This window comes from Crinia signifera, chromosome 6 (assembly GCF_055691185.1).
Source record: "Crinia signifera chromosome 6, ASM5569118v1, whole genome shotgun sequence".
Classification (NCBI taxonomy): Eukaryota; Metazoa; Chordata; class Amphibia; order Anura; family Myobatrachidae; genus Crinia; species Crinia signifera.
The window spans coordinates 292,814,406-292,826,459 of NC_139222.1; the positions used below are offsets into that span (position 1 = coordinate 292,814,406).

At 54.3% G+C, this 12,054-nt stretch overlaps 1 protein-coding gene across 6 annotated transcripts in view; it reads left to right on the top strand.

Moving 5' to 3' along the window:
- The first annotated feature begins 76 nt into the window (after positions 1 to 76).
- Positions 77 to 12,054, top strand: part of LOC146009505 (uncharacterized) — a 225,369-nt gene continuing 213,391 nt past the window's right edge. For 3 of the 6 annotated variants that reach the window (XR_014444676.1, XR_014444677.1, XR_014444678.1), the window contains exons 1-2: positions 77 to 181; positions 11,678 to 11,992. Coding sequence is in view for 3 of the 6 variants with exons in the window: in XM_083149943.1 (XP_083006069.1) it covers positions 4,205 to 4,246; positions 11,678 to 11,821 (186 nt within the window). In the remaining 3 variants the exon portion in view is untranslated. Of the gene's footprint in view, positions 182 to 4,172; positions 4,247 to 11,677; positions 11,993 to 12,054 lie in introns of those variants that run through there. The other 3 variants (XM_083149943.1, XM_083149941.1, XM_083149944.1) reach the window with 2 other exon arrangements.

The window sequence follows — 12,054 nt, forward strand, 5'->3', positions numbered from 1 at the left end:
TTACCGCGTTCCATCTGCCGGCTACGGGCGCCATGTTTCCGGAGATTGCGCGCTCTGTCAGGCCAGGGAAGCGCAGGGAATATGGCCGCGGAGGTGGAGACACCTGTACGCTGAGGAGACTCTGCTCTCTCACACCTGCTGAGGTGACATTACAGACAGCGCAGACTAGGGGCTATTCCTGGTAATATGATCGGAATTGGGGGGAAAGAGACGGGGTACAGAGAGCAGCATACACATGGGGAGACAGAGGTGGGGCACAGAGCATATACATGGGGAGACAGATGGGGCACAGAGCATATACATGGGGAGACAGAGATGGGGTACAGATCATATACATGGGGGGACAGAGATGGGGCACAGAGCATATACATGAGGAGACAGAGATGGGGCACAGAGCATATACATGGGGGGACAGAGATGGGGCACAGAACATATACATGGGGGGACAGAGATGGGGCACAGAACATATACATGGGGGGACAGAGATGAGGCACAGAGCATATACATGGGGGGACAGAGATGAGGCACAGAGCATATACATGGGAAGAAATGCATATGCATCCCTCATATGTACGAGTGGTCTGGGCCACCCTTACCATGCGCCTTCGCCATGATTCGATGGTCGGCGACCATCGAAAGATGGGGGAGGTTCCCAGTGGCCTGCGAATGGATGTTCATGTAAAATATCCGTTCGCAAGCCTTGCGAGCAAATTTGGTGTGCGAATGGGTGGTGCCGGCTAACCATTCGCAAGGTGGGGTCTGTGTAACTCCCCAGGGTAAGTGCACGCGTCTGAGCGGATGAACCAGAATAAGGCCCGTTGTGTGTCTCTAGTTTGGGGCCTTCTGATAGGGGGAATTCTCTCTCTGCGCATAGGTAGCGTAGCCAGATATAAGGGAGCTTCCTTCGGAGAGATGTGCAGCTCCAGAAATCAGCTGCAAATACATATCCGAAATGAAGGACACATCTGAACAATATCATGTACACATGTATTTCACACACATTTACTCTGAGTTTAATATGTAATGTATTAAACTCTGAGGGTTTTTTCACAGTTTTCAATCGTTGTATTGTGGCACTATGCGCCCTTACGCTTCCCCCCAGCAGGCTGACATGCCGCTGAGAGCTTTCGGTGTGTGCCATCATGTGTAATGGGTATTATGGTGTGTGGTATAATGTGTAAGAGGCATTACAGTTTTGCCATAATGTGTAGCTGTCATTACGACAGAATATGTAATGGGCATAGTAGAGTATGCCAATGTTTAAGGGGCGTAATCCTAGTGCAGTGTGCTTTTTTTTATACTGTAATGTAAATTTGTAATAAAAAATGTGCCCTTCCTATCGAAAAAAGTGCCCTGCACGGTGGTCAGCACCCTGCCCTAAAAACATCCTAGAGTGAGCACTATATATATATAGAGAGAGATACGCAGGTAGTTGGATGGCACTCCCCAGATTTCAGAAATAAAAAACAACACCAACAGCCAGTGCATATTGGTTCAACATATACAGTATATACACATACAAGCACTGTGACCGGCTCTCCATTTAAAATACAAAAGATACCCGGGTGCAAAGAACAACAGCACTTGCTACAGTCCGCAGGTAGGTTCCTGATGAATAATATATATATAGCTAGCAGTTGTAAGATGGCGCCCCTGTTCTGACCTTTAATGATTAGGTCTCTATTAGCCTTTGACAAAATTCAAAGTAAATAAAAGTAAAGTCCAAAATGTATAAACATTTATTAAAAAGTCTCTTATACCACACAACAGTGGTGGGCGTTCCAGACCATAAAAGGTTCAATAGTGTGTTTCAGATATTTCAGTAAAGCAAACAAACGTTCCCTTTCTCACCTCCCGACTTTCTCAGCTCCTGATTGGCCGCATAGCGGCCAATAGAATCATTCTATAGAGAGGCGCGGAAGATGAAAGATCTCTACGCCTCTCTGACAGTCCGATGCGGGGAGCCGATGGAGTTGCCGGCGTGTCACAGAAGGTGACAGAAGTCCAGGACTACGGCGGATCAAGACTTCAGAGCTTCCATGGAGGACCTGGGTGAGTAGGATTTCCTTCCACAGGTCCCCCATGGATTTCTTCGGACCCGGATGGACGCCGGCCGACACAGACGCCACTGACATGGAGCAGACTGCCGACATGGACCAGGACAAGGCACCGAACCAAGACCCAGGGACCTACCTACGGGCTCAAGATAGGTAAGTATCAGTATGTGTGGGCTTTGGATGAATTAAAGTTTTATTGTGTGTCAATGTGTATTTATTTCACTATTTTTTTACTGCAACTACAAGTGCCAGCGGGCCCTTTAATGCACCGAATGCTGGGACTTGTGGTTCTCCAAGTCCCAGCTTGCGGGGGATGCTTGCTGGGACTCATAGTTCCACAGTAAAAAACAATACATTTTTATTCAATTTTTTTACACTCAAATCAGCTCGATGCCCACCGCACAGGGCCACCGGGGACAGCACCAGGCTTCAGCCTGGTCAGGTAAGTCCTGGAGGGGGGGGACCCCTTTATTGGGGGGGTCCCCACTCCCCCTGGCCAGGCTGACCGGTCAGGGGGTTAATGCTTTGTCCGGGGGGACTTGTATAAAAAGTCTCCTGCTGGCTGGTTCTTAAAATACGGGGGACCCCTAGTCATTTTGTCCCCCGTATTTTGGGAACCAGCCCCGGACCTGGAGCCTGGGGCTGGTTGTTAAAAATCGGGGAAACCCCTATTTGTCGGGTCCCCTGATTTTTAATTACCGGCCCCGGCTCTTTCAGCCTGGTGCTGGTTACAGCTGTGGGGGGGACCCCACGCCGTTTTTTAAATTTATTTATTTTTGTTTCTATTTTTTTTTTTTTTTACACCTTGCAGCCTGCACGGATCTGACTGATATGATGGATCTGACTGATCCGTGCAGTCTTCCTACACTAATTCGTATTAGTGGCCGTATATACGGCCAGCTAATACAAATTAATACGACATCGGAGGGTAAAGGCCCCCATACACTAGGGCGACTTGTCCTTAGGACAAGTCGCCCCCGACTTCCCCCTGAGCTTCCCCGGTTGCTCCCCGGGGGAGCTTGATTAGATTGGCACTTGATGTGCCATTTTTTGCATGTGATAAATCGTCTCGATTTATCACATGTAAAAAACCCGGGGGGGGGACGCTGCGGGGGACACGTCTGTCTCCCCCGCTGCTGGGGACGCTGCGGGGGACAGCGTCTGTGCGGCGAGGCGGTAGAGGGAGCAGGGGGGCTGGGGACGCTGCGGGGGACACGTCTGTGCGGCGTGTCCCCCGCTGCGGGGGACAGCGTCTGTTCGGCGAGGCGGTAGAGGGAGCAGGGGGGGCTGGGGACGCTGCGGAGGACACAGGCGGCATAGAGCCGGGTAGGGGGAGCCGGCGGGAGCTGTCAGTGCTAGAAAAAAAAGCCTATACAATGAATGGGCAGCCTGTGATTGGCTGAGCGCTCTCTCAGCCAATTGCTGACTGGCTGAGAGAGAGCTCAGCCAATCACAGGCCGCCCATGCATTGTATGGGCTTTTTTTTTTTTTTATTCAATACTGACAGCTCCCGCTGGCTCCCCCTGCCCGGCTCTATGCCGCCTGTGTCCCCCGCAGCGTCCCCAGCCCCCCTGCTCCCTCTACCGCCTCGCCGCCCCACTAGGTCCCAAGTCGGGTGGTCGGACGTGCAGCAGGTCCGACCACCCGACGCAGATCCGATGCGCACGGGACCGCGCATCGGATCTGAGGGGACATCAAAACTAGCCGATTTTGGTCCGATTTCGGCCAGATCCAACTGATCTGGCTGAAATCTGACCAAAATCGGCTAGTGTATGGGGGCCTTTACAAAGCAGTTGTATTTGACTGCTTTGCAAATCCCCCTCCGGAACACGACTTAGCATACGATGTATGCAGTGGTATTCATTCGTATTAAGAATACAAATGCAACTTTTTGCATTCGTATTCTTAGTAAATTTCCCCCTTATTGTCAAACAACTGTGTATACTCTTTTTAAATCATAATGACAAAAGAAGCTACCCAAATGATCCACACACAAACGGGTTTGAATGGCTACTAAAGGTAACCATCCTGTGATCTGTTTGCTTGTAATCGGTGTGTGTGTATAAAAGGTCTGTGAGTTTCTGGTCTCCTGAAAGACCCTTGCATCTTTCATCTAGTGCTGCACTGACGTGTCTGGATTCTGAGTCATGGGGAAAGCACAAGAATTGTCAAAGGATCTGCGGGAAAAGGTAATTAAACTGTATAAAACAGGAAAGGGATATTAAAAGATATCCAAGCAATTGAAAATGCCAATCAGCAGTGTTCAAACTCTAATTAAGAAGTGGAAAATGAGAGATCCTGTGGAAACCAAATCACGGTCAGATAGACCAGCAAAAATTTCATGTCATCCGACTACCTGCATATCTCTCTCTCTCTCTCTCTTTATATATATCTTCTGTGGCTGGCGGCACTCTGCTTTAAGTAAAGAAATACAGGAGACCTTGTGGTTTTCCGACGTTTCAAGCCTTTTCAGGCTTTTTATCAAGGTGCAAGAGACAAAAATAAAAAGATAAAAAGCCTGAAAAGGCTTGAAACGTCGGAAAACCACAAGGTCTCCTGTATTTCTTTACTTAAAGCAGAGTGCCGCCAGCCACAGAAGATATCCATACAGCCTGTGTCAGCAGGCTTATTATTCTGGAGGGCACCTTTGTTTTCCAAGTATCGGAGCGTAGGGCAGGGTGCTGACCACCGGCCAGGGCACTTTATTCGATAGGGAGCGCACATTTTATATTAGAAATTTACATTATATAAAAAATTGCACACTGCACTAGGATTACGCCTATTAAACATTGGCATACTCTGCTATGCCCATTACATAATCTGTCATAATGACACATTATGGCAAAACTGTAATGCCTCTTACACATTATACCACACACCATAATATCCATTAACATAATGGCACACACCGAAAGCTGTTAGCCCGCTGGGGGGGCAGCGTAAGGGTGCACAGTGCCACACATAAAAAGGGCTAGGATCATTTTGAGATTTTAAAAACGGGCAGGGTGCGACACCCTGTAAAATAAGTTTAGAGGGTACAATTATGCTGCTTTTACACCCCAAAACCTGCTTAGGCCAGGTATTTAAAACGTTTTTTTAAAACGGGTCAGAGCAAGTTTAACCCCTTTCACATCGCATTTATATACCTGGTCTAAAGCAGGTTTGCAGTGTGAAAGCAGCATGATCGTCCCCGCACAATGGGACAGATGCTGTTTTAAGAAGTTTCCCTCCCCACCTGGCGAGGGTCTCGTACAGTCCGCTGGCTGCAGGATCACGGATGGGAAGAGCCGCCAGACCATCACAAAGCCACACATCCAGTCCAGCAGGCTAAGCCCTAGCTGGGGGAAGCCATAATCACCCAGAGTACAGTGGGAAGGGCCCGGCAGCCGGGTCTCAAGCATGCAGCACTAGTCTCTGCACTGGCATTGATGGGAAGCACCGCACGGATCTTACAGCGGCATATGATCAGGACTGTTTGGGGCACTGGGGAGCCTCCTGCCGGCTACATAGTGGCTGCTGGAGGTAAATGGGGGGAGGGATACTACCCCGCTCATACTGTCTCATCCCCCAGTACCTGAGGCAGGGTACACTGAGCATTAGCTGGTCCCCTCTGAGCCAGCACCGTGCATATTTAATGAGCATATGTAATGAGCGTCCGGCTCATTAAATATGCATTGCGCTGGGGACCAATAGCGCTCACTGCTGCCTGGGTAATGTTTCAGACCGCAAAAAAAAAACGGGTCTGAAACAGGTAGGACCCTGCTTTTTTACCATTTTAAAGTACCAGTTATTTTAAAATGGTAAATTCACTCTGGACCTTTCGTTTTAAAAGGGTAAAAAAAACAGCAATATACCGGTTAATATGTGCAGTCTGAAAGGGACATTAGGGTTGCCACCTCACGTATCATCGATTCCTGGAGATCCCCCCTCATGGCGCGCTCCCTGAAAAGTGGGTGTGGCCTCATAAAATGGGCATGGCCTATTCAGAAAAGTGGGCGTGGCCTCTGTAATACAGAAATGTATTCAATTTCAAGTGCAAATATCCCATCTTTAAAATGTACACCCAGTATACACCAGAACATAAGATGTACACCAGCATACACACACATTTTACAAGGTCTAAACCAGTACACCCATTATATATACCAGTACACACACCCAGTATACACCAGCATATCCAGTATACAGCAGCAGTGTACAAGGGATCTCTATGGCTGGCTAGAGAGCAGCATTCCATGGATTCATCAGGGTCCACAATGTGGTACAGCGGCAGGAAAGTCAGTGTGTGCTCACCTCCTGTGCCCCTTGTCCTGCAGCTCCTCCTGTGCCATTTGTTCTGCTCCTGTGCTCTGTGTCCTGCTCCTCCTGTGCGAGCCCTGTGTCCTGCTCCTCCTGTGCTGTGCGTGTCCTGCTCCTGTGCCCCATGTCCTGCTCCTCCTGTGCTGTGCATGCTCTGTGTCCTGCTCCTCCTGTGCTGTGTGTGCCCTGTGTCCTGCTCCTCCTGTGCCCCGTGTCCTGCTCCTCCTGTGCTGTGTGTGTCCTGTGCCCCGTGTCCTGCTCCTACTGTGCTCCTGTGTCCTGCTCCTCCTGTGCTGTGCATGCCCTGTGTCCTGCTCCTTCTCTGCCCTGTGTCCTGCTCCTCCTGTGCTGTGTGTGTCCTGCTCCTCCTGTGCTCCTGTGTCCTACTCCTCCTGTGCTGTGTGTGCCCTGTGTCCTGCTCCTCCTGTGCCCCGTGTCCTGCTCCTCATGTGTCCTGCTCCTCCTGTGCTGTGTGTGCCCTGTGTCCTGCTCCTCCTGTGCTGTGTGTGCCCTGTGTCCTGCTCTCCCTGTGCCCCATGTCCTGCTCCTCCTGTGTCCTGCTCCTCCTGTGCTGTGCGTGCCCTGTGTCCTGCTCCTCCTTTGCCCCGTGTCCTGCTCCTCCTGTGCTGTGCGTGCTCTGTGTCCTGCTCCTACTGTGCCCTGTGTCCTGCTCATCCTGTGCTGTGCGTGCCCTGTGTCCTGCTCCTCCTCTGCCATGTGTCCTGCTCCTCCTGTGCTGTGTGTGCCCTGTGTCCTGCTCCTCCTGTGCCCCGTGTCCTGCTCCTCCTGTGCTCCTGTGTCCTGGTGCTCCTGTGTGTGCCCTGTGTCCTGCTCCTCCTGCGCCCCGTGTCCTGCTCCTCCTGTGCTGTGTGTGCCCCGTGTCCTGCTCCTCCTGTGCTGTTTGTGCCCTGTGTCCTGCTCTCCCTGTGCCCCGTGTCCTGCTCCTCCTGTGCTGTGTGTGCCCTGTGTCCTGCTCCTCCTGTGCCCTGCTCCTCCTGTGCTGTGTGTGCCCCGTTTCCTGCTCCTCCTGTGCTGTGTGTGCCCCGTGTCCTGCTCCTCCTGTGCTGTGCGTGCCCCGTGTCCTGCTCCTCCTGTGCTGTGCGTGCCCTGCTCCTCCTGTGCCATGTGTCCTGCTCCTACTGTGCCCTGTGTCCTGCTCCTCCTGTGCTGTGCGTGCCCTGTGTCCTGCTCCTCCTGTGCCATGTGTCCTGCTCCTACTGTGCCCTGTGTCCTGCTCCTCCTGTGCTGTGCGTGCCCTGTGTCCTGCTCCTACTGTGCTGTGCATGCCCTGTGTCCTGCTCCTCCTGTGCTATGCATGCCCTGTGTCCTGCTCCTCCTGTGCCATGTGTCCTGCTCCTACTGTGCCCTGTGTCCTGCTCCTCCTGTGCTGTGCGTGCCCTGTGTCCTGCGCCTCCTGTGCCCCGTGTCCTGCTCCTCCTGTGCTGTGCGTGCCCTGTGTCCTGCTCCTCCTGTGCTCCTGTGTCCTGCTCCTCCTGTGCTGTTTGTGCCCTGTGTCCTGCTCTCCCTGTGCCCTGTGTCCTGCTCCTCCTGTGCTGTGCGTGCCCTGCTCCTCCTGTGCTGTGCGTGCCCTGTGTCCTGCTCCTCCTGTGCCCCGTGTCCTGCTCCTCCTGTGGTGTGCGTGCCCTGTGTCCTGCTCCTCCTGTGCCCCGTGTCCTGCTCCTCCTGTGCTGTGCGTGCCCTGTTTCCTGCTCCTCCTGTGCTCCTGTGTCCTGCTCCTCCTGTGCTCATGTGTCCTGCTCCTCCTGTGCTGTTTGTGCCCTGTGCCCCGTGTCCTGCTCCTCCTGTGCTGTGTGTGCCCTGTGTCCTGCTCCTCCAGTATCCTGCTCCTCCTGTGCTGTGCGTGCCCTGTGTCCTGCTCCTCCTGTGCCCCGTGTCCTGCTCCTCCTGTGCTGTGCGTGCCCTGTGTCCTGCTCCTCCTGTGCTGTGCGTGCCCTGTGTCCTGCTCCTCCTGTGCCCCGTGTCCTGCTCCTCCTGTGCCCCGTGTCCTCCTCCTCCTGTGCCCTGTGTCCTGCTCCTCCTGTGCTGTGCGTGCCCTGTGTCCTGCTCCTCCTGTGCTGTGCGTGCCCTGTGTCCTGCTCCTCCTGTGCCCCGTGTCCTGCTCCTACTGTGCCCTGTGTCCTGCTCCTCCTGTGCTGTGCGTGCCCTGTGTCCTGCTCCTCCTGTGCCCCGTGTCCTGCTCCTCCTGTGCTGTGCGTGCCCTGTGTCCTGCTCCTCCTGTGCTGTGCGTGCCCTGTGTCCTGCTCCTCCTGTGCCCCGTGTCCTGCTCCTCCTGTGCCCCGTGTCCTGCTCCTCCTGTGCCCTGTGTCCTGCTCCTCCTGTGCTGTGCGTGCCCTGTGTCCTGCTCCTCCTGTGCTGTGCGTGCCCTGTGTCCTGCTCCTCCTGTGCCCCGTGTCCTGCTCCTCCTATGCCCCGTGTCCTGCTCCTCCTGTGCTGTGCGTGCCCTGTGTCCTGCTCCTCCTGTGCCCCGTGTCCTGCTCCTCCTGTGCTGTGCGTGCCCTGTGTCCTGCTCCTCCTGTGCTGTGCGTGCCCTGTGTCCTGCTCCTCCTGTGCCTCGTGTCCTGCTCCTCCTGTGCCCCGTGTCCTGCTCCTCCTGTGCTGTGCATGCCCTGTGTCCTGCTCCTCCTGTGCCCCGTGTCCTGCTCCTCCTGTGCTGTGCATGCCCTGTGTCCTGCTCCTCCTGTGCCCTGTGTCCTGCTCCTCCTGTGCCCCGTGTCCTGCTCCTCCTGTGCTGTGCGTGCCCTGTGTCCTGCTCCTCCGGTGCTCCTGTGTCCTGCTCCTCCTGTGCTCCTGTGTCCTGCTCCTCCTGTGCCCCATGTCCTGCTCCTCCTGTGCTGTGCGTGCCCCGTGTCCTGCTCCTCCTGTGCCCCGTGTCCTGCTCCTCCTGTGCCCCGTGTCCTGCTCCTCCTGTGCTGTGCATGCCCTGTGTCCTGCTCCTCCTGTGCCCCGTGTCCTGCTCCTCCTGTGCTGTGCATGCCCTGTGTCCTGCTCCTCCTGTGCCCTGTGTCCTGCTCCTCCTGTGCCCCGTGTCCTGCTCCTCCTGTGCTGTGCGTGCCCTGTGTCCTGCTCCTCCGGTGCTCCTGTGTCCTGCTCCTCCTGTGTCCTGCTCCTCCTGTGCCCCATGTCCTGCTCCTCCTGTGCTGTGCGTGCCCCGTGTCCTGCTCCTCCTGTGCCCCGTGTCCTGCTCCTCCTGTGCCCCGTGTCCTGCTCCTCCTGTGCTGTGCGTGCCATGTGTCCTGCTCCTCCTGTGCTGTGCGTGCCCCGTGTCCTGCTCCTCCTGTGCCCCGTGTCCTGCTCCTCCTGTGCTCCTGTGTCCTGCTCCTCCTGTGCCCCGTGTCCTGCTCCTCCTGTGCTGTGCATGCCCTGTGTCCTGCTCTTCCTGTGCCATGTGTCCTGCTCCTACTGTGCCCTGTGTCCTGCTCCTCCTGTGCTGTGCGTGCCCTGTGTCCTGCTCCTCCTGTGCCCCGTGTCCTGCTCCTCCTGTGCCCCGTGTCCTGCTCCTCCTGTGCTGTGCATGCCCTGTGTCCTGCTCCTCCTGTGCCCCGTGTCCTGCTCCTCCTGTGCCCCGTGTCCTGCTCCTCCTGTGCTGTGCATGCCCTGTGTCCTGCTCCTCCTGTGCCCTGTGTCCTGCTCCTCCTGTGCCCCGTGTCCTGCTCCTCCTGTGCTGTGCGTGCCCTGTGTCCTGCTCCTCCGGTGCTCCTGTGTCCTGCTCCTCCTGTGCTCCTGTGTCCTGCTCCTCCTGTGCCCCGTGTCCTGCTCCTCCTGTGCCCCGTGTCCTGCTCCTCCTGTGCTGTGCGTGCCCCGTGTCCTGCTCCTCCTGTGCCCCGTGTCCTGCTCCTCCTGTGCCCCGTGTCCTGCTCCTCCTGTGCCCCGTGTCCTGCTCCTCCTGTGCTGTGCGTGCCATGTGTCCTGCTCCTCCTGTGCTGTGCGTGCCCCGTGTCCTGCTCCTCCTGTGCCCCGTGTCCTGCTCCTCCTGTGCTGTGCGTGCCCCGTGTCCTGCTCCTCCTGTGCCCCGTGTCCTGCTCCTCCTGTGCCCCGTGTCCTGCTCCTCCTGTGCCCCGTGTCCTGCTCCTCCTGTGCTGTGCGTGCCATGTGTCCTGCTCCTCCTGTGCTGTGCGTGCCCCGTGTCCTGCTCCTCCTGTGCCCCGTGTCCTGCTCCTCCTGTGCTCCTGTGTCCTGCTCCTCCTGTGCCCCGTGTCCTGCTCCTCCTGTGCTGTGCATGCCCTGTGTCCTGCTCTTTCTGTGCCATGTGTCCTGCTCCTACTGTGCCCTGTGTCCTGCTCCTCCTGTGCTGTGCGTGCCATGTGTCCTGCTCCTCCTGTGCTGTGCGTGCCCCGTGTCCTGCTCCTCCTGTGCCCCGTGTCCTGCTCCTCCTGTGCCCCGTGTCCTGCTCCTCCTGTGCATGCCCTGTGTCCTGCTCCTCCTGTGATGTGCGTGCCCTGTGTCCTGCTCCTCCTGTGCCATGTGTCCTGCTCCTACTGTGCATGCCATGCAACAGTTTTAGCATGGCCAAATAACAATGCTGTAGCAGGGCATGCTGGTATGTGTAGTTCAACAACAGCTGGAGGGCCAAAGCTGCCCCATCCCTGACCTACATGATAAGATGTATGCATACATGTGTGTAACGATTCCCCCTGCACTACATGCAGGCACTTTGACCATAGACAAGAGGCACCAACATGATCCTACACAGTGTACATATACTAATAACGATTGTGTGGATCCGGGATCTCCTGTGTGAGGCTGCTCTGTGCTGGTGTCAATCACAGATAAAGTACAGCGTAACATAGTGTAATAAAGTTACCACCAGGATTTGTAGTTAGGGTAACGGAACTGTTGGGACTGAAATTCTCCAGCCGACCAATCAGGGGGAATGTTGTAAGAGCCTAATAACTGCTAGGTTATTGGGGAATAACGCGCTTATTAGACAGATCTTACAGACTTCAATGGTCTCCCTTTAGGAATCTCAGATGTCTTCCGTAGGCACTTCAGCATCCTCAATGGGGAAAAATAAAATGGCACATAGTGTAATATTGTTTCACAAAACACAACATAAATGGAGTACATTAGAAAGAATATATTACGGCTTATCTGTAAAAGCTCCATACAAGGAACAGTCAGCCAGAGAACGTTCCTTGTATGGTGCTTTTACAGATAAGCCGTCATTTATTCCTCCTAATGGAAGACATCTGAGATTCCTAGAGGGAGATCCCTGAGTCCATGTGATCTATCCGATAAGTCCCGTCCTCACATTGACGGGGACTGTCCTGACATCATATTTATTTCTCTTTTAACTCTTTCAGGTTATTGGTCCCTGGAATCCATCCCCCACAGCTAATGGAGAATTTCCTACACTCCGACTTCATATACTGTTTCTACCCACAAGTGTGATCGACGTCCATTCCTGGTATATGGAGGACCCGCAGGTTATTCTCTGCAGTAACAATGTACATCATAGCTTGTATCTGTGCTTGGGGAATCCATGATATATATCACATGGAATGTCAAACCAAAGATTCTCTGTATATCCTGAGATTGTGGCCAGTATCCAATTACCCATAGGCATCGACCGCCAGTAATTGAGTTGCTGGGGCTATCCAATTGGACCCAATATGCAGGTATGAGCAGCTGCTTATCAGGGATTTTTTTTAACCTGCCTCATGGATACAAACTCAAATCC